Here is a 22952-nt window from a genome sequence, read left to right on the forward strand (position 1 = left end):
AAATAGAATCCACAACACTACACAACACAACACAACATAACATAATACAACATTATAATAAAAAGTAGTCTAAAATTGTTTCATTCATCCCTGCGTAAGTGATGGACCTGGAGAGCCCAGGATCCTATATGAATGGATATTTTCCTCCATCTGTTTGTCAAGACCCAACTGTCTATACACAGAATAAAATAAGGGATTTTCATTGGGTCTCTCAAAGAACACTTGGTGGAGAAATACCAGCTTTGGACCTGTATGATGCTGAATATTTGTTGTTCAGTTGTTCAGTCATGTCCGACTCTTCGTGACCCCATAGACCATAGCACACCAGGACTTCTTGTCCTGCGCTCTCTGCTGAATATTGTCAGTCTAACTAAGGTGTAAGTCTTGAGCTTATGTCTAAATCTAGACTTACATCAATTATTCAATATTATGTAAGGGTGCAATCCTATGCATATTTAGACAGAAGAAGGCCTACAACTCCCACCTGGGACTTGTAGAATTTTTTTCTGTAAAAACGTGCATTGGATTGTGCCCTAAGTCTATCTAAGTCTTGAACCTCTGGCCCGCTGGCCAAATCAGGCCTGCCTGGGATCCCAAGATGGACTCCAGGGTTACCCAGATGGCCATGTCCCTTTCTACTAAATGCTTTGTGGTTCTTCCGCTTTTGTGCAGTCTTTTCTCCCATTCTAAAATGTTGAAATGCCTCTCTTAAGTCTTTGTTACTGGCAGAAAGAGGTTTAAGCTACGATATGCTGGTATTTTTGGTATGTTGGCTCCGCCCCTTTCACCTTCGACATTGCCCCTTTCGCCTTTGGCCCTGACTTCTACTGGAATGTGCCCCCCCGCTCCAGTTTCTCCAGAATGGAATTTGGCCCTCAGGTTGAAAGAGATTTGACACCCCTGAGGGAATCCTTAGAACTGTTTCATTTCCTTCCTTCCTTCCTTCCTTCCTTCCTTCCTTCCTTCTTCATCTAGTTTCTCCTACTTTATTGATCTTAAACAAACCTTTCATTTATAGTTTGAATGCTGGGATTGACCGAATCTGTTATTTACCTCATGGATTGGTCTTACTTATGTGCCTAGCTAGTCGTCCACATTACAAGCTTTTAAGGGGAAGTAAAAGGAACGTACAGATTGGGCCTTGGCTTGGCAGAGACCAGAGGGCTTGCTAAACGTAGTTTCCTATTCTCTGCTTAATTCCCACATCTCTGAAATGCCACCTACTTGAGAGTCAGGGAAAATAAGTTGGTGGTAGCAGCAGCAGCCTACTCATGAGTAAATAGCATAAAGTGCACTCCAACCTAGTCCTACATCGCAGGACAGGTGGAATGGCTTCATCACAATCTCCTCCTGTACAAATTGCCCCATAAGATTGGCTGAGAAGGTTCTCTTCTGTATCCCATCTATATATTGGAGGCATAACTGGCAAAAATGTGAGGAACAGCCTTCTCTGTGGAACTCTGTCCTAGGAATGCTCTGCATTGGGAGATTTGTGTGGCATCCTTTGCGGTAAATTGTCACTAATATTATAAAATTTTCTTTTTTTAATCTTGCCTATTTTTTATTTTTATAATTGTATTTGAATTATATGACAGAGTGTTTTTATATCATTTTTTTAATTAGCTGCCTTGGGCATCTTCAGATGCAAAGGGCAGGATACAGATTAACTAACCTTATAAAAAATAAAATAAAAATTCAATTCTCTAGGGCCACAGAATTTGGGAGCTAAAAGAACGTCAGAGTTCCTTTTGACATGCAATATACACCCAGTCAGGAAATGTTCAAACATAATTCAAAATGCAAAGAACTAGGCACTTAAACATATTTTGTGGTTCAATCTATTAATCACCCGAGGCATCCACCATAAAGGACATTTGAGCCATGATATTAAATGTACAATATTTAGTATTTCCAATTTGCCCTTTATTATTATTTTTTATGGGAAAAGATCCTGATTCCCAGTGTTCACATTTCAGCTTTAGCTACCTGTTTATAGGGGAAACGTCAAAACAGTTATTTGAACATCAATACACAGATGGCATTTGTGAGTCAATTAGGCCGTTTCTCTGTCTTCAGTACTAGAGACATTTCCCAGTCTTGCTCAGGGCTATGCCATTTCCTAATCCAGACACTGAAGAAATAGCTGAGCCAAAATGATTTGCTAAATTCCCTTTGGCTTCTCCAACCACAGGGAGATATAAGGGGAGGCCCAGTTAGCAACAATGGCTGCCTGCAAGTGCTGGCAGCAATTTGGTCCTTTATAAGACTACATATCAATCATCAACTCACACATCTACCTCTGTAATAGAGAGACCACATACTGAACTCGGGAAAACTATATACACATTGATTAGGGTTGTTCCAAAATGTTGCTCGCTTTGCTCTACAGCTGAAATATGAAGTTCCAGTGTTCTCCCTCTCTCTCTCTGTCTCTCTCAGTTCGAAGCATTCCCGTAAAACCCACAGAGCTGGCCCTGCCATTAGGCAGAGTGAGGCAATCACCTTAGGCGGCAGATTCCAGGGGATGGCAATAGCAGTTTCCCAGCTGCTCCCCTCCATTGGAGGACAGAGCTCTGTATGCTGTGCAACCTGATCTGGGCCTCCTTAAATGAGCCTGCTGCCTGTGGCATGGTATAATATGCTGCCCCATTGCCAGTCCAGCTGGCTTTTGTATATGGAATGAGGACAGGGCGCCATCTTGTCCTTCACCTCAGGCAGCAAAACCTCTTGGGCCAGTCCTGCAAACACAGAAAGCTTTGAAGTGCCACAGAGTTCAAAAGCCTCTTATTATTTTTTAGAATGTCAGGTTTACAAAAATTATGCACGGTGTGGAGAATGTGGATGGGGAGACATTTTTCTCCCTCTCTCAAAATACTAGAACCCAATGGGGTCATCCCACGGAGCTGATTGGTGGGAGATTCAGGGCAGATAAAAGGAAGGGCTTCTTCACACAGCGCATGGTTGAACTACGGAATGCACTTCCACAGGATGTAGTGATGGCCACCAGTTTGGATGGCTTTAAAAGGAGGTTAGAAAAATTCCTGGAGGAAAAAGCTATCCATGGCTACTAGTCTTGATGGCTATGTGCGACCTCCAGTGCCAGAGGCAGTGAGCCTATGTACACCAGTTGCTGGGGAACGTGGGTGGGAGGGTGCAGTTGCGCTCATGCCCTGCTTGTGGGTTCCTGGTCAACAGCTGGCTGGCCACTGTGTGAACAGAATGCTGGACTAGATGGCTGTGTCGCCCCTGCAGTGGGCGTTGAACTCTTAGGTTAGAGGTGCCAAGATAGTGATAAATCGGAGTCAAAGGTTTACTTACAAGGAGTACTTTATTGGGCAACTCACAGCACACAGGCATAACCAATGGTTGGATCAGACAGCTTCTCTGAACCACGAACCATTGGGTCAAATGGGTTTTATACAATACATGTTAGCAGTAGGGATGGCGGAGAATTTCTCCCTGAAACTTCGGAACAAGTTTCGGGGAGAAATTCTCCGCACCCCCCTGCACCCCCCCCGGGACGGGACTTACCTTTGCCGAATGTCCCTCCCGGCAGCGGGTCCGGCCGGCGGTTCGGCGGGTCTTCGTGCGGGGCGGGAGCAGCAGCCGGTCTTTCGACCGGCTGCCGCCGCCGCCATTCCAAGAAAAGAAAAAAAAAACAAAAACGCCCCCGTGATAGGCTACGTGACGATTAACATAGCCTATCACGGCTAGATTTGCAAAGTCCGTCCTGATAGGCTACGTAAATCGTCACGTAGCCTATCACAGGTGACTTAAAAAAAAAAAAAAGCGCGTACGGATAATGGCGGCCCCCATAGGGAGCCGCCATTCCCGTTCCTTATTTGGTCGCTGTAGTTTACGTAGACTACGGCGAAAATAAGGGCAACGCTATTTGCGTTGCCCTTATTTTCGCCATAGTCTACGTAAACATTTACGTAGACTACAGCGACCAAATAAGGAACGCGAATGGCGGCTCCCTATGGGGGCCGCCATTAGCGTACGCGCTTTTTTTTTTTTAAAAGTCACCCGTGATAGGCTACGTGACAATTAACGTAGCCTATCACGGCTGACTTTGCAGATCTAGCCGTGATAGGCTACGTTAATCGTCACGTAGCCTGTCACGGGGGCGTTTGTGTTTTTTTTAAAAAACTTTGGAGTTCGCGGCCGGGCGAGGCGAGGCGCCTCCTCCCCGGCCTGAATTTTGGCCAGGCGATGCGGGAAGCCTCCCCCCCGGCCTGAATTTCGGCCGGGCGAGGCGGGAAGCCTCCCCCCCTGGCCTGAACTTCGCGGGGGGAGCAGCGAAGCGCCTCCCCCCCACCGCGAACAAGCTTCGAGGACAGGTAAGTCACTTTCGTCCACCCCTAGTTAGCAGTAAGCAGCATAACAGCAGCAAGTGCCCCCTAGTGGGCATTCCCAGCATGGACTAACAGCACTAGGTTCTCAGCACAGCCACCTGTAAACTCTGCTTCTCAGGCACATCAGAGATAAAGATTCTCCTCATTAGCAAGGAATGCACCAAGAAGGGTTTTATCGGCCTTTTGACTCATCTGCACATGCTCAGAGGCTTACTAGCATGGGAATTGCACCAATAATGAACTTAAGCAAGAATTATGGATCTCTAGGCCCCTCTAACACTATAAATGACTTGCCTACGCTCCTGGGGCCAATACATTGGACCCTTGGTCTGATCCAGCAGCGCTCTTCTTTATGTTCTTATGTTCTTGCCTCTTATCTGACTGGCAGTGGGCAGATTACAGGAGAAGGTTGAAAATTCCTCCCATGCCAATCGGACTATGGACGCTTTTAAAAAATAAATCAAAAGATCACTTTTTCAAAAGTATTACTGCCAAAGAAAGAGAGAAAAAACCATATACTCAGCCACACTTTTTGTGTTTGGTTCTTTTCAAACATTTTGTGCAATGCCATTGTAGCATATCTGGTGACAGTGGCTGATTCTGGTGCAGCGGCATTGAACTCAACTTTCTGCACCAAAGCAACACCAATGTTATGGTGATGTTATGCTGCTGCATTTTTTGTGCTTCCTTTCCAAACACTTATTTACTAAAATAAAATCACAAGATCATAACAAAAATATTTAGAGTTGTAAGGGACCTTTGAAGTAGGGATGCACGGATATTTCCATCTGTGTTTCATGGACTGTCAGGCGTTCTTCATTCGATTGTCTGCTCATTGATGGAATCGGATTTTTTGTAGGAGAATTTCATTCTACTTGTGCTAATTTGCATGTGCGCTAAATTGCATTAACACTAATCCTCATTAACTCACTGCATTAACACTAATCCTCGTTAACTCATGTACATCAGCACTAATGTGCATTAGTTAATACGAATTTGTGCAAAGCTCCCCAAAAGTGAAAAAGAAAAATGTGCAAATTCCCCCAAATCTGCATTTTCACACTTTAGCCTATGGGGTCAAATACACATTTTTGGTTGGTGGGTTTTTTCCTTTGTATTTTTGTACAACTAAATTTGCATACAATTCCCTCAAAATAATAATTAAAAAAGGTCCACAAGTCGATAGAGCTCATGTGACTTGGAAATAGTTGGTCCGCTGTAGAATCCATGGGTTGGATTCATAGAAATCCAAACTACTTGGAATCCATTGCAGATTTCTCTGATGTCCCTGCTTGGAAGTCATCTAGTCCACTTTCCTGCTCAATGCAGGAACTAAAGCATCCCTGACAGATAGCTTTTCCATCTCTGCTTAAATTCTTCCAGCAAGGAAAAGTCCTCCACCTCCCAAGGCAGCCTGTTCTACCATCAAACAGCAGTTACCATAAGGAAGTTTCTCCTAACATTAGCCGAAATCTGTTTCTCTACACTTTTCATCCACTGGTTCTAATGTTGCCTTCTAAAACAGAATAAAACAAGTCATTCCAATATTTGAAGGCTGCTATCCCCTCACATAAGGAAAGCCAGGCTGGATCAGGCCAAAGCACCATCTATTCCACATTCCATCTCCAACAACAGCCAGATGATGCCTCTGGAAAGCTTACATTGTATGGGTTTATTTTATTTATTGAGGGTATTTGTATACCACCCTTCATAAAAAGTTAGGGAAGGTAAAGTCAATGGAGTTGGAAAGCAAATGGCCCTCATGGGGATGAGAGTAGGGTAGCCATGTGCATTTAGATATATAAATCAGCATATGTAAAGTTTATGCAAATCTGAACCCTCTTTTGTCCTCTTTTTTGGTGTTGCTTTCCCTCTTTGGGGGCTATGCATAAGTGGCCACCCTAGGTGGGGTGGGTAGGGTAGGATAGAACAGTCTTCATTAAACTGGGGTCCTCCAGATGTGTTAAACTACAACTCCCTTAATTGCCAGCCTGTACCATTTGGCCATGATAGCTGGAAATGATGGGTATTGTAGCCTGACATCTGAACAGCACCAGCTTGGGGATGGCTGGGATAGATAATCTGTACTTCCTTCCATCTCTCCAAATACAGCCATTTTATGGCCACAAATGCAGCCATCAAACAATGAGGCCAGTTTCAACCGAGGAATGCCGTTTGCCTTTTCCAATACCAAGCTTGTACCAGTTCTCCAAGGCATGTTCATTTAAAAAGCAAAGCAAAAACACGATCGATGTGAACCTAAGTCTTAGCCAGTGCCTTCCACTACCCCTTTCCCTTCCCAGTGGAGTCTCTGGAAGTTCAGTAGATTCATCATTCTCTCAATAAAGATCATATTCTTGGAGGAGCCATTCAGTAGACTGTTTAAAGTAATTTAGTGTGTATGTCAATAGTGGAATTAATTACAGCTGGCAATCTGCATTCTGCTCAGATGTAGAGTAAAAGGGTAATCACAGGGGATGCTCCTCTTGGCAAAATGGAAGTGCAGGAACACTGCCTCTTCCCAAACCATCCACAGATTACTCCCCAATCTTCTGCTTTCCTTCCCAACATCATGGTATTATTTAACATGGAATTTATGGCCAATGACCGGAATTTATTTTATTTTTTTGCCCTTGGGCAATGCATTCCCTTAATCTGAAAGAGGCGGAGTCTGCTAATGGAGCAAATGAAACTTCCTTAGAGTATGGGGTTCACTTGAACCCTCTCACGCATTGAAAGAACATGTGACGGTGATACTGTGTTGCACAGGGTCAGTTGGTCAGATTTATTTGCTAAAACACCATTGGTCATCACAAACATACAATGTAATCAGATTTTAAAAATACATTTTACATGAGATGATCCCCAGCACAATGAACCCCATTTTGTATAATAAATGTGTCTCTAGTGTGTTGGGCTGCAAGGGCAAATGTAGAGACCTTATATGTAATATATTATTCCCTATCACTAAATAGGTAACAATCCCTCTACCATTCAAAAAAGGAACTCTTTCAAGAATCTCTTTCAGAAACCTAACTCTAGGGGAGTTACGCAGATAACAATCCAATGGACAATGTCTTCCACCCTTTTCTGGCCACAACTACTTACAAAGGGTAACCCTGATGTATACACTGGCCACGCCCCCCCAGCAGTGGTGCATTCAGTGATTGTGTGAAGGGTTCCTATGTGCATCCATCTGTAAGGCTCTGTCACATGGCCACCAAACACACAGGGTGTGGTCAGTAACAGGGGGCGGAGCAAACGTAGGACAGGGTTCGAGTGATTCCCCTACTGAGCCACACCATTAGTCCATTTAACCCAGTATTGTCTACTCCGGGTGGCAGCAACTCTTCATGTTCTTAGACAGAGGTCTTTGATCTTACCTGCTACCTGATTCCTTTAACTGGAGATGCTGGGAATTGAATCTGGAAATTTCTCCCTGCAAAGCCAGTATTCTACCAATGGACTACCACCACCTGACTGAGAACACTATTGTCTGCCTCTGACCATCTTCCACGCTCTGTGTAAACCAAGAATGGTTTCCTTGCTTTCCTTCAGACCCAAGCAAATGCTTGACCTCAGCATCCTCTAGAGTTGGCCTAACTGGAACTTCTGCTCGATGGGGTATGGTCTTCTTCTTTGGCTGACAACTTGTCTATGGAACAAAATATATTGCCAGTGTTACTTCCCATGAAGGTTCCCATCTTTTTATTTCCTTGCTGGCCTCCTGTGTCTTTACTAGCTGCATGACAGACAGAAATTCAATAGATGCAGCTTTCCCTGATAGGGGGAATGCTGTGACGGGGGAAACGTGAGCTGCTGAATTTCAGCTTTCCAACCAGTATTAATGGCACTGGGTTAAAAGAAATGATATGTTTACTTGCAACTCAATAGTCCCAAATTATGCCGCCGTCTGATTCTCATATCCTTGACCACTTCTACATATATTAATCGTATCTTAAATGCTAAGCAAAGCCCAACTTGTCAAGAAGGAAAAAAGGACCACAATCAGCAGAAATCCAAATAATGTGTTATTTGAAAAAGCGCAGAAACTTTCTTATAGGGAAGAATGTCATTCTACCTTTGAGAAAATGTTTCAGAGGGAAAGGAAATACCCCAAAGATATAACGTAACAATGCTGTTAATCCTATGCACAAAAGTACATCTCCCCCCGACTCCTCCCAGCTTTAAATCAAGAACAAGAGCGACTATTTCCTTGTTCATTTGTTGCACATTGTATCATATCTTTCTGCACCAATGGTCATTTACTGATAGCATTTCATGGGAATATAATAGCTGTTGCCTTACTATTTCCTACTAGAAGCTGCTTTGGAGTAAAACAACTGTAAATAATCCAGCAGTTGAATTTATTACTCTCTATAATGCCACAAGGGTTGTGGTTTCTTTTAGGATTCATAAGAAATATAAAGCCATAAGCGATACTACACCAAATTTCCCCTCTAACATTCACTTCTGAAAGCCACCCATAATACTAATGAAGCCATTAGAAATTAAAAGCAAACTCTTGTGAGAGGAGAAAAGGGGTTATTGCCACTTGCAGACTGCATTGGGATACAGAGCCTGAGTAAAAGGCAAGGTTCAGGGTGGAGATCTCTCATTCAGATGGGCATCTACTATCGTACCTGTCCTAAAAAGACCGCCATATTGTATTATATTGTGCTTGTAGTTGTATGAAGTTGTGCCACCAACACTGCATGTGTCAGGGATGAAGGACATTTAACTTTAGCGTATTTCACTTAGAAAAAAAGGTAAATTAGAGGAGACATGTACAACATTATGCCTGGTGTGGAGAAAGTGGATAGGCAGATATTTTTCTCCCTCTCTCATAATACAAGAAACTGAGGTCATCCCATGAAGCTGAGATTCAGGACAAAGACTTCTTCACACAGCACAGGGTTAAAATATGGAATTCACTTCCACAAGATGTAGTGATGACCACCCATTTGGATGGCTTTAAAAGGGGATCGGACAAATTCCTGGAGGAAAAGGCTATCAAGGGCTACTAGTCCTGATGGCTATAAGCCACCTCCAGTATCAGAGGCAGTATGCCTGTGTACACCAGTTGCTGGGGAATATGGGCGGGAGGGTGCTGTTGCATTCAGGTCCTGCTTGTTGGTTTCCTGCTGACAGCTGGCTGGCCACTGTGTGAACAGAATGCTGGACTAGATGGACCTTTGGTCTGATCCAGCATGGCTCTTCTTACATTCTTATGAGAAAGTTGGAGATCCACAATTCAGATATAACACTAAACCATAGTTTAGTGATAAGTACACAACTCTCTGGCTCACGTACTCCCCCCACCCCCACCAGCACATTCCTTCCCTTGCCATGAACTTGGGTCCATGAAGTCTCTCCATGTTTAAACTAAAGGACTACCTGGGCTGAGAAGACAGAGAGACCCTTTTTACAGTCATAGGATAAGGAATGTCTTGGACACTATTCTGGAAATAATGCAGAATCTAAACCAGGAGTGGGGGGAAATCCATGGCCCTTCCCATCCCTGGTCTAAAGAAACAGGACAAACAAGGAACAGAGCCGGGGTGCTGAACCTGAGGCCCAAATCTGGTCCACCTGGGGTCCCAATCTGGCTCTCCAAGGTTCCCCATAAGGCCATGCCCCCTTCCCCTGGCCCCACCCCCTTTCCTCCAACCACCAGCCATTTGGTGATTTTCCAGCTTTCATGCCATTTTCCCCCATTCTAAAAGGTTGAACAAATGCCTCTCCTAAGCCTTAATGTAAGAGCTTCCAGCTAAAATATGACAGCATTTTTGCCCCTGCTCCCTTTTGCCTTCAGTCCTGACTGCACTGCTGGCATGCAACCCCTGAGAGTATCTGAAATGGAATTTGGCCCTGAGGCTGAAAGAGGTTCAACACCCCTGGAATAGAGGATAAGGTGTGCATGACAAGCTTAATCTGTCCACTTGGAGAATGCCTTTGTGGCTTCCACAGGCAGTTCCTACCCAGTTGCAAAGTATGTGAAGTGTTTACAGCTGCCTGCCATTCTTAAGGCAACAATGCAAGCATACCCTAAGTGTGCAAATGAAGAATCTAATATAATTAGGAGCTCCTGAGCCCATGCACCCGCAGGTGCAAATATGCAGGACAGGAACTAGAAATGCATTTAATTCCTACTCCCCGAGAAGAAAGAAAAGCTAAAGCGAGAGACGTTTGTCTGATAGCCTTTTCACCTTACCAGAGCTCTGAATATCAGGATACAATTTCAGGCATTAAGTGGGATGTAAAGGCTTAGCACAGCTTTTAATGGAGACTTTGGATGCCTTCAGATTTCCATTTCTGCATGCTGCGGGAAGGAGCATTGCTTTGCAACTGAAAACAGAAAACAGAATTGGAACTTCTGCTTTGCTAAGAAAGAGCCTTGATATTTTGAGACCACCTTCACGTTGTGATGTCACCAATTCCCCCCCCCCCCCGGCCCATGCATAATTCCAATTCAGTCACATAACCAACTTTGCACATGCTAAATTACATCTACCCCACATGGAGGCCATGGTGTAAATAAGCTGTGTAAAGCTACTGGAAGTGAGTTGATTGTAGGTGCGTTAAATATGGGCCTGTTGCAAGCTGGCCCATAGTGGAGCCACTAGTGGAGCGATTATATTACCATCCTACTATAGCCTGCACTCTACTTGTATCCACTCAGCCTACATTTTCGATGTACTGTATGCCAACTGAATAATGCCTGAATTATTTAGGACATATAAAGCTGCTTTACTGAGGCTGTTGAATGTCTGCTCCATGCATTTATCAAAAGTGTTGAGGAGCAAACAGGATCACAGTACTAGTCTCACACACACACCCAGCAGCTACACATTCAACATTATTGTGAAGGTGAATGTACCCACATAGGGCTCTTCCACACAAGTGGGAACCCTAGCCAATCAGCATTCTTGCCCATGTGAAGGAACCCTAGGTTTCTTCACACCATTATGCATACAGGCCCACTTTCCCCTAACTCCAGACAAGTGGCTGCCAGAGGGTGTGTGGCCAATGGGCACATTGGTATTGGGGTTGGTGCTAGCAATGCGTCCTCTGTTGAGCAATCATAAAGGCTATACACTTGCTCTAAAAAAAACCCAACCTGCAATTCTTATGGAGCTAATTCTGTGCCTAGTATCAATTCTAGGCTCCTGCCAAATCACAGTACACACAACACCCTGCTTAATGGTTTCTTAGACTATAAAATGCCCTGGGCAGAGATCAGGGCTGGCGTCAAGGGTAGGCTTGGTTGGGCACCTGCCCACACCCCAGAAGGTGCCCACTGACAAGAGCCCCCTGGAGTTGCACCTCCTCTTCACCATGGCAACGTACTTGTTCACCTGCCTCTCGCTCTAGCACAGACAAGGGTGGTGGTGAGGAGGAACAGTAGATGCCACTGCTACTTGCTCACTGGCTCTCTGCCTGTCAAGCAAGCAAGTGGTAGCAATGATGAGAAAGAGGACGAGGAGCAACAGCAGCTGGTTATAATGGTGGCATGAAGGCGGACTCAGTGGGTGAGGGGGCTTATGGAAGGTGTCTTGCCCAAGGGCCCTCAAAAGCCTAGAGTTGGCACTGGTAGAAATCCTACCACATTTGTGTTTTATGCAACCTGGATGTGTTGCTGCACATCCTAAAGAAATAATATTATCATCTCCTTTCTTCCATCATGCAAATATCAACAAAGAATGCAAAAGTTACCTAAGGAGAAGCACATCTTGCTATATATTCCATAGGGATTTAGCACCATCTGGTTTTCTAGCAAGGAAAGGGGGGGGAAATCAAATATTGCCTGAGTTTTAACAAGTCTCTAACCTGCTGTCTGGAAATGTGTCACAGACAGAGCATTTAGAAATGTTAAGCCTAGCATCATCTCAGCAGATGTTAGCGCTTGAAGGCTAGTGATGGCATTTCTAGGACCTATCATTTGGGATGACAAAGAATTTGTGAGTGGGGGTGAGTCATTGGCCTAAAAACACCCCCGTACCTGCTGAAGAGCATTGTTAATGTAACACACACTTAAGCAATGCGCTGGATTCTGCTTCCAAGCCATTTTAATATTTTCAGTTCTAAAATGTGCCATATAGTGGAAGTACAATGGTGTGTGACGTGTGACTATGAAGCCAATGTTGACATTTCTCATACTTGGGTGATGCAGACAAACAGGGGGAGGCTTCACCCTGCACATCCTGTTGTGAGCTCCCTAGAAGTTGGCCACTGTTGGAATGCGGAATGCTGAACTAGATGGACCTTTGGATTGGCAGACCAGGAGCATCTCTACACCAGCCTAAAATCATGTATTTAAAATGGGCCTTTCTGCTTCCATTCTAAATGCAGGATCACGACGACTCCCTTTTTCATGTGCTTCCTTTTCCCCCTCCCCTTTCCCCCTCCATCTCCCACATATCTGAGTCTTCCATATCTTTCATTGATCTCGCTCCTCTTCTTGCTGCTTTTCTCTTTTCACAGAGGGAACTCAAGTGGAATACAAGGGGGTAATTTGATAGCTCATTATCTGCAATCTATTTAAAAATGGAACAAAGGGCATTTAATGCAGGAGATGCCCTGGAGGTTCACTGCATCATGTAAAAAGCCCTCAAACTTCTGTGAAGGAGCAATCTCAATAGCAGGATAAAAGCTCCTTGTGAAGAAATCCCAGGACTCTTCTTACGTTCTTATTAGGGTGGCCATTTACCCATTGTGAAAAATGAGGAAATAAATCACCAACAAAGAGGACACAGGTTTGCATATGATTTCCATATGCTAAAGTATACAGATAGATGCAAATTTAGTGAGTTGGCTCAGTGGTAAAGTACCTGCTTTGCATGCAAAAAGTCCCAGGTTCAATCCCTGGCCTCTCAAGGTAGTGCTGGGAAAAATTCTTGCTTGAAACTTTGGAGAGTGGCTGCCAGTCAGTGTTGACAGTACTGGGTTCGATGGATCAGCAATCTGACTCAGGATAAGGCAGCTTCCTATATTCCTAAACAGAAATACAAATACATCTCACCATAGAGGGGAAGACTGACCAGGTGAGTTGGGTGCTTGCCTGTTCAGTCTGTTGTCTAGGTGCTAAGTGTTGGCAGGCAGCTTCCAGGTCCAGCTCTTCCTTCTGATGGTTCTTTATGTTTAAGCCGAGTTGGGGCTGAGTGTGCTCAGTGGCTACAGAAAGCTGACTGACTGTTGTGGTGGGGACAGCAAACTGTGGCAGGGGTTTGGAGCATGGAGCATCAGGATTCCTGAACAGGGGACACTCCACGCTGTACCTTTTTGTTGCAGCTCCCACGGGGCCATTGCTGCTGCTGCTCCTTTGACTGACTGACTCGCAGCTCCTCCCGGTGAGGATTTGGGACTGGCATCGCCGTGGGCTGGGCGAGATGGGCATGCGCGTGGAGACCATCGCCCCTGGGGACAGGAGGAACTTTCCTAAACGCGGACAGACCTGTGTGGTGCACTACACGGGTATGCTTGAAGATGGGAAAAAATTTGACTCCTCTCGTGACAGGAACAAGCCGTTCACGTTTGTGATGGGCAAGCAGGAGGTTATTCTCGGCTGGGAAGAAGGGGTTGCCCAGATGAGTGTTGGCCAGTGGGCCAAGATGGTAATCTCGCCAGACTATGCCTATGGCTCTACCAGCCACCCGGGAATCATCCCACCCAACGCCACTCTAATATTTGATGTGGAACTTATCAAATTGGAATGACAAGAGGTTTGGCACATGGAGAAATCCGGAAATCTTTGCTTCAAGATGAATGCACATGAATTTGTATGGAGCGTTCCCAGCTATCCACTACACTCTTGGTGTAACCATCCACCCTGATTTGAATGTTTTGGGTCACTTGGCTCTGCTTCTGACTCTCCTTCCTTGTTTTCCTCTGATTTTTGATGTTTTTAAGCAACAAGCTGTAAACCTCAGCTTTTTTGGGGGGTCAAGTTCTTTAATTTTGTATGAGAGCCAGTGTGGTGTAGTGGCAAGAGTGTTGGACTAGGAGCTGGGAGATCTGGGTTCTAGTCCCCACTCGGCCATGGAAGCTCACTGAGTGACTTTGGGCCAGTCACAGACTCTCAGCCCAACCCACCTCACAGGGTTGTTGTTGTGAGGATAAAATGGAGAGGAGGAGGATAATGTAAGCCACCTTGGGTTCCTTGCAAGAGGTAAAAAGGTGGGGTAGAAATGCAATCAATCAATCAATCAATCAATCAATCACTTGTTCTTCTAAATTCTAGTTGGAGGGGGCAGAGGGAATACACCAGTGGAATGACATCACCTTCATGCACTGCTTGTGGGCCTCACAGAAACATCTGGCTAGCCACAGTTGGAAACAGGATGCTGCACTAGATTAGTCATTAACCTGATCCAGCAGGATTTTTTCTTACATTCTGACATGCATTTCACTTCACACATCATTGCTGCAACATCAAGTGCCCCTCCGAGATCCAGCATCAAGATGATGCAGGCATTAATGAGAGATAGTAGGTCTACATCAGAAACGCACATGACCCTGATTACAGCCTGGTATTTCAGCAGTTTTTTTGGGGGGTCCCTCCAGTTAGGGTTTTTTCTTAATAAGTTTCTTCTAATGTTAAGGTTCCCTCAAGTCTGCTGATATCTTCCTTGTGTGTGGATGGTCCCATTTTGTCTACATAAGCAATGGCATGCATAGCCTGAACATTGGAAATAGAGGGAAATATGCCACCTTATTTATTTATTTCATTTCTATACCATCCAAGAGCCAAAGCTCTCTGGGCAGTTCGCAACAATTAAAACCATAAAATACAACATAAAAATTCAAAGGTTTAAAACTACAGTATAAAAAATTATAATCAAATAGAACCTAACCTCAGTGCAAATATTTGAAATATAATACGAGATTTAAAGCACAAACTAAAACACTAAAATGCCTGGGAAAATAAAAAGGTCTTCACCTGGCGAGCCTCCCTGGGAAGTTCATTCTGCAACTGGGGTGGCACAGCAAAAAGGGCCCTCTTCTTAGTAGCCACCCATGAATGTGGAAGTTACATTTAACTATTATGGCTAATACCCATTGACATACCTGCCTTACATACATGTGTCTAATCCCATTTTATTTCCATCAAAGCCCACAGCCATCACCATATCCTGTAACAGCACATTCCATAAACTGGAAAAGTCCTTTTATCCTGAATCTACTGCCAGTGAAGTTCATTGGGTGACTCCCCCCACCCCCAAGTTCTAGTATTATGAGAGAAGATGAAAAACGTCTTGTTATGCATTCTTTCCAGATGGGTGAGATTTTTCCCCAGTTAGTTTTTGATAAGAATTTACCACAATTCACAAATGTCTTCATATTTGGGATGGAAAAAATTTGATTGAAGAAGCAAGCAAACTGATGGATTCATCCATCCCAAGCATTATCACAAGATTGGGAAGTATTGGCCATATTTTGGAGGCAGTAAAATTTAAGCAACAGGTAGTAAACCTCCATGACAACGACTAGAATATTATCTCTAGCATGGAAAATTTTGAGAGTAGGATAGGTTGCATCAGACAATGGGGTAGTCTGTGTATGTTGTGTTGATATGTGTCATATTTATTTGTTTTTCTGAATACTGGCAGATGAGAAAAAGTTCAGCAGAGGGGCCCCATTTCCGTTAATCAGGCCCTGTCTGGAATGGATAATGCTTTGCCTTAAAAATGGGCACTTGCATCTCAGAGCAACAAATGTCATCTGGCCATTTAGGTGTCTTTGATGGAAATCCTGCCAGAAAGGAGGATTCTCGGGTGAACTCCATGGATTTGTTCCATGTTTCCGTGCCAGGGAACTATATGATCTTTCCATTCTGTTCTTCAAACAAAAAACAATATACACACACCCACACGTGACTCACTTGCTCAGGCAATGCTTGGTGTCCAAGTTTACCGTACAAGTCTCAAAAAGCCCTGAAGTAAACTTTCCTTCCCCCATTCATCTCACGCTCCTACTGCGTTTTGGGGTGAACGTTCACATTTGCAACACATCATATATACGAGCTGCCACATAACTATCTAGTGATAATAATTCTATGCCGTACATGGTTTGGGAGCCTTGAGGATTTTAGAATTGCTTCTTACACAAAGGATGGGCATCAGAAGAGTATGTTGAAGGCTGAGTTGTAAAAAATACTGGAGCATTTGTTTCCTTGGCAGGACCAGGGTTCAAGCAGTTAGGCAGAAACAAAGCAGAAGTTGCATACCAGGGTGTCAGGTTTATTTTCTTAAGGGAAGCCAAAATAAAGAAAGTTAGAACTCCTGGTCCCTACATTCTCTTCAGTCCTCACGTTCTGTCTCTAATCGTACAAATCCTAGGTAGACTTTACACTGGCATTCTCCCCAAAAGAACCAATTGATCCCATACAATACCAACCTTTTGGTAGCTATGCTGAATAAATCTGTACCCAGGAAACATACTCATTTCATGTCCAACCATGCTGCCTTGCAACGAGACCTGGCATGGCAGAAATCCATGGGGCACAAATCCACGATGTGGCCCTTGGCAAGCCCCTATCCTTTCAGTCTCAGCATCCCCATTTGCAATATGAATACCGTATAGCAGGGGTACACAATCCCCAGTCCATGAGCCTAATCTGGCCTGCCTGGCTTCTCAATCTGGCCTGATGAGCCTCCTAGGGTTCTTCCAGGGGTCAGGGAGGTTGGGAGATGGGGTAGCAGGAAGGGGAACCTGTGGTGATCACTCCAAACTCAAACTGGAGATAACAGCTGGGATATGGGCTGGCAGGGAGTTGGCCGGCGCTGACAAGAGGAAGGCTAAAATGGCTGAGGTTGGGGTGATGACATCAGTGTATGTTGCTGTGCCTACTGCCAGAAGTTTGGATGGCTACACCCACCAATGACATTTGGCCCACAGAGGGATGGGGCGGAGAGAATTTGCCCTCACCAAATAATAATCTGCACCCCTACATTATAGGGGTATTGTAAGGATAGTCAAGATTAGGGCTGGCATCACAGTTTGGCACTGTCAGGTACCTGCTGAGGCCCAAATCCCAGTCCCTGTCAGTCTCTGGCCAATGCCAGTCCCTGGATCCTCCTGGCCCAGTTGCTTCTCCTCCTTGCTGTTGCTACCTGTCAATGAGAGGAGCAAGAAAAAGGAACAGTAACCTCCTCATGTCTTGTTTTCTCCCTCTGGGAGGTAGTGCAGATCAGGCCCAGAAGGAGAGAACATAAGAAGAGCCAGGCTGGATCAGACCAAGGGTCCATCTAGTCCAGCATTCTGTTCACATAGTGGCCACACTGTGGCCAAGCAGCTGCCCATGGGAAACTCACAAACAGGACTCCTAATTTATCTGAACCTAGTCAAAATCAAGCCACAACCAGTTTCATGATTTGTATTCATCTGCATGTTCAAAACATTCAGCAACTCATGGAAGGTGAAATTCCTTCAGGTTTTCCCACTATCCAATGGTTGTATACCTACATTCAACTGCAATATCTGATGGAGCACCTCTCCTGGCATGAACCTACCCATATACTATGGTTATCATCTAAGGCCCTCTTCCAAGTGCCTCTCCAAGAGAGGTTCAGAGGGTGGCAACAAAGGGCCTTCTCAGTGGCAGCCCCCCAATTTGGAATGAATTCCCCTGTGTGGCGCCAACATGCTTATCTTTTCAGTGCCAGGTTAAGATCTTCCTCTACTCCCAGGCATTTGGCAGCATATGACAAAGTATTTAATTGTATCCTGGGATATTGTTTGGAGAGAGAGAGAGAGAGATATATATATATATATATATATATATATATATATATGTATGTATGTATGTGTGTCTGCTCTATTTATATGTTTGAAACGAAACTGTTTTTATATTATGCATAATACTGTATTTTTAAGTTTTTTAATCTTTGTAAACTGCCCAGAGAGCTTTGGCTATTGGGAGGTATACAAATGTAATAAATGAAATGAAATGAATGAACATAAAATTTACCTGGGACAGGCAGCAATATTTTGGGTCAATCTGACTCAATTTTTGACTGGGTAAAAGCGCTTTTATTATTTTTGCCATTATTTTAACTACAGATCGGCTTCAGGAACAAAGTCAGATATTATTCTATCCTGTAACTCAACAGTGTGTTTGGTTCTCTAACCCACTTCCATGTGTCTCTCTGGGCCAATTCACACAACGAAAAAGGATGCTGACAAAGTGAGCTGAGTTGCAGAGTTCGGTCCTCTTCAGACCATTCCTTCACACATTTGATCAATGCAGGATGGGGGAGTGTGGTCGTGCAGACTAGCCCCTCCTGCAACATCGCACGCATGGAGACCCCCTCCCTGAAGACGTGCATGCTCTATGCACAGATGCCATGGGGAGGGGCTACTTAGCCTGAGTGACATGGGGGATGGGCTAGTCAGTGTGGCCCTGCCCCCCTCACACATTGGTCCAAAAAATGAGGGAAATGTCTGAAGAGTGCTTTTGTTATGTGGCTAACTGGTTGTATGACTGGAACTCAATCCACATTTCCCAGACTACAACTAAGACAAAACATGAATGTACATAGGGGTGTCTCCTAAAGCTACAATGCATATTGAGTTCCCTCCTCTTTAATTTGTAGTACAATTTACCTCATATCCTGATGTCATTGTATTGTGCATTCCCCCATCCCATAACAATGGCTGCTCTGGCAAGGGCAAGGGTAGAGAAATAGACAGCTTAATGGGCTGCTCAGAAGATTCCTCCCACACATGTTCAATGAACATGCAAGGGAATAGGAGGATCATATCATCTACCCATGCCTCCTCCAAGCTGACACACATGCTGGCCACATCCTCTGGTGGCCACACGCTCAGCATCAGGGTCTATGCACATACATGGCCTGCATGCATGTCAACATGGAGGCATCTGGCTAGGGGTTCACAATCCTGCTACCCCCTCTCATGCATTCATTAAACTCATGGGGCTTGTCAGGGTTCCACCATTGCCTGGACCCCCTGAACAACTCCTTAAGGATCTCTTGCCTCCTTCAGAGTCCCACCTTCCTTCTTTTACCTTCCGCTTCCCAGTAAAATGCGGTTTAGGCTGTAGACATGGGGTAGTTGACACTCTAGCTGCAGGGTTTAAGCACAACAATTTACAAGTAAATTAAAGCAAGCAAATCAAAACTAAAAGTATTTACACGATAAACAAAAGGCTTTAAGAGTAAATAAAACTTGTGAAATGCAAGCTCCTTTACCCTAGCTGCACTTAGACTTTTCCAGGCTGTTTCTTCCTGCACCCTCTTCAGGCTCTGGTATCCCTGACTCTGCTCGTATGGGCTCTCTCACTCTCTTTACACATCCTCCTCTCTCAAAACCAAAAGTACTGTTTCAAACCTCAAGAAATAAAACTTAACTGGGAAACTGAAACTTAACCAGGGAAATGAAACTACTCTTCTCAGGGATATCCCCTCCCAGCAGAAAAACCCAGGCCTCTAGGTCTGATCTTTTTACTTTTCCTTGCCTTCTTAGGCCTCAAACCTTCACAGGGGTGTTTTCTGATTAACCCATCTACATCAGCACATGGGCTAAGTTATACTACCAGCTACTTAGAGGAACAGGAAGAATTCAGCATGAGGGTGCCATTTCTGATGGCTACCTGGTTTTTGGTTTTGGTTCAATAAGTTGTAGTTCTGCCTCTGGATAGCTGCCAAAAGTAGGTTGAGAGGTGCTGTGGTAAAGTTAGGTTAGGTGTGAAATGACAACCACCTCAGCATCAGCTGAATTTTGCCTATAGCCATATTTCTCAACTTATCATCAATTTGATTGTGTGAACTGGTCCTCTGAGCCAAACTAGATGTGATTGGGCAGCCATGTGTATTTTATTAACATGTCTGCCTTGTTTACATAAATTGGACAATATTTTTTTATATAAAATGGAGCACAATGGTGAGGAGAATGAAACCACCACCTCCCCTCGCTATGCTCAGTTGCTTCAAGAAATTATGTCAATAGCTTGGCTCACGTCCAGAATCAGAGCTGGGCTGAGAGAAAAGTGCTTCAAGTAACCAATGTGGGAGACAGATGGTTTCCCCTCCCCTCTCCAACTTGCTCCATTGCATACACGAAGGGGAAAGACATGTGAATAAATACAAATGGTGGGCCTGTCATGTCTAGTTTAGCTCTGTCATGTGACAGGGGGAAAAACATGGCGGAATGGAGAGAAACAGTTGTGCGAATCCACGTCGAATGATGGTGTGCCTAGGCCTTCCTTATGCTAGTAAGAGTTGAGGGGAGAATTTTCACAAACCACCCCAATTCTGTCAACCAAAAATATTCTATCATCATGAGTAAATGAGTAAGTAAGAGAGAAAACTTTTGAAAAACTGGCAAAAGAGAAGCAAACAGCCCCTCTCAGAGAGAGAGACAGAGAGAGAGAGAGCGAGAGAGAGCAGTAACTGTCTCCACATAGAATTAATAGCCTAGGAATGTTTCTGCATTTTCTCACTGCAATGATGGATGTGCTGTGGCATGATCCAATAAATATAGTGGATAAATGGTTAACATTTCCCTGTAGATAGTCACAGCTTATTACTATTATTACAGTATTATTATCATCATCATTCAAAGACTGGCAGAAGGGGCTTGACTAGCAGCCAAGAAAATTTCTTGGATCCGAATCCAGTCTTTCCACTCTAACAGAATCTTATCTCTTCTAGTGTCTTTTTGTGCTTACAAGTGACAGTGTTAAGTGCTTTATGGAAGCCTTCGAAGGCCCAAGTGGACCGTTTCCAGACATAACCCAATTGTACACACAGCAAAGAGGGCAATCACCACTTCTGAGTACCCTCTACATATTCACGCACTAGAATTAGTTTGCAATTAGATGTATCCTAGGGTCACTTTATACTATCAGCAGAATAATGTGATAAAACAGGTTTGTTTGTTTTAAAAGGAAAATGTTTTGAAGACTGCCCAACAGGAAAAATAAATCCCTTCATAGAGAAGTGTTCAGACTTGCCTTCTCCACAACATGCTGGGTTTGGGTTTTTTTACATATAAGGTTTGAAAATAAAACAAAATGAGTGAGCATTCAAAGATTCACCACCACTACAACCCTGCCTGAAATGGTTCAGCCAAGGAAAAACATTATTTCTCACTAGTTGGGCAACTGTGGGAGGTCCAGGACCTGCCCCCAGGGGTGCATTCTGTGATGTGCCCCCCCAATCCTGGTTTGCTATGGAAATTCTGTGGCAAACTATTCCACGGCACGCCAAGGGTCAAATGTTTGCAAGTTAAATTTGATGCTTTTTATAAAAAACATTATTTTCTTCCAGGCGTGTGTGGGTGTGACCTCCACTGCTGTTGAATTTGGCATTGTGACGGGGTGCAGTGGGGCGGCAGGGGGCGCATGTGGGCCGTGGGCCATGTGTTTCCCACCCCTGGTTTACCACTCCATCCCTGAGACTGTAAAAATTGGTCCTAAGCAGGTAAAATATGACATTTAACCAGTTTTCTCCAGCATTCACTCATTCCAAAAGCCATTGGTTTCTCTCCAGGGAATAGTTATCATCATGAACTGCATAGATATTACCACCTGCCAGTATTAGTCGGGGGGGGGGACTTTGAGCAAGATGCTCTCAGTGCCCCCCCCTTTTTGAGTCTGCCCACTTCCTCCCCTCCTCAAATTGTTGCCTCTGCCCGGCCGCGTGCCTCCTCTTCTGGGCCCAATTCTCACCACCTCCCAGAGGGAGAGGACAAGGCATGTGAATGAGACAGCTCCGTCTCCTCACCCTCACTGCTCATTTGCTAGAGAGGGCAGGCGAGAGGGTGGAGGTACCTGCCTCAGCCAGACACTGACTGGAAGGTGGCAAGGTCAGAACAGGGCACTGTGCAGATATACAGTGGACAGCCTCCTTTGTTGTTGGGTGCTCATGGGAGCCATTAATGTACATCCCATGGTCCATTCTTTAGCAATTTTCTTGTGGCATACAGGCTGGGAATTCTTGGTCTAGCCTCTAGAAGCTACAGCTTGAATCTGTTTCTTGGAAACAAGAAAATGACACTTTCAACCACGGGTCGCCAGTTAAAGGATCCATGTTAAGTTTAATGCTGACACTCTCTCTCTCTCTCTCTCTCTCTCTCTCACACACACACACACACACACAGTCTGTTTAAATGGCAACCGTTAGCTGATATTTGTCTTGTTACCTTGTGATACTGAAAATAGCTCATGTAAATATGTTCTTGGAGTGTGGAGGTGGATCGAACCAAAGCAACGTAAAAGAGAAGCTGGACACAGTTTAGTTCCTGTGGGTTGAACTGAGTCACTGCGACCTGCATATGCGTATTAATTAGACCGGGGACAATGTGCTGATCTTATTCATTGGTAGTTTGATGTATACACTAACCAGAGAATGAAAAGCAAGGAGCCACAGTGATTTGATTCCTCACACTAGGAAAAGAAACAAACACCACCTGATTTGGTCCAGAACATTATCTAGTAAGGAAAGAAGAGAAGGGCTTCAGCCTTCATGCCTATTCTGAGCATGCCTTCAGACAATGCCAATGTGTCTCTTGCAAGTTTCATCTTGATTTAACTATGGGCCAATTCATGCAATTGCTTCAATGCGTGAGGGCTGC

At 44.5% G+C, this 22952-nt stretch overlaps 2 protein-coding genes across 2 annotated transcripts in view; one reads left to right on the forward strand and one right to left on the reverse strand.

Moving 5' to 3' along the window:
* Positions 1-22952, reverse strand: part of KCNB1 (potassium voltage-gated channel subfamily B member 1) — a 299115-nt gene that overhangs the window by 151680 nt on the left and 124483 nt on the right. The window lies entirely within an intron of this gene.
* On the forward strand, positions 13745-14258 carry LOC146348827 (peptidyl-prolyl cis-trans isomerase FKBP1A-like). Its single transcript, XM_084854108.1, has one exon. The coding sequence runs from the start codon at positions 13745-13747 to the stop codon at positions 14069-14071; it is 327 nt and encodes a 108-aa protein (XP_084710234.1). The 3' UTR covers positions 14072-14258.

Source organism: Heloderma suspectum, chromosome 4, assembly GCF_057233095.1.
Source record: "Heloderma suspectum isolate Gila_16-S chromosome 4, 16-S_ref, whole genome shotgun sequence".
Lineage (NCBI taxonomy): Eukaryota > Metazoa > Chordata > Lepidosauria > Squamata > Helodermatidae > Heloderma > Heloderma suspectum.

Bases quoted from the DNA above. Each gene is read 5' to 3' on its own strand.
- LOC146348827 (XM_084854108.1), top strand. From the start codon at position 13,745: ATGGGCATGCGCGTGGAGACCATCGCCCCTGGGGACAGGAGGAACTTT.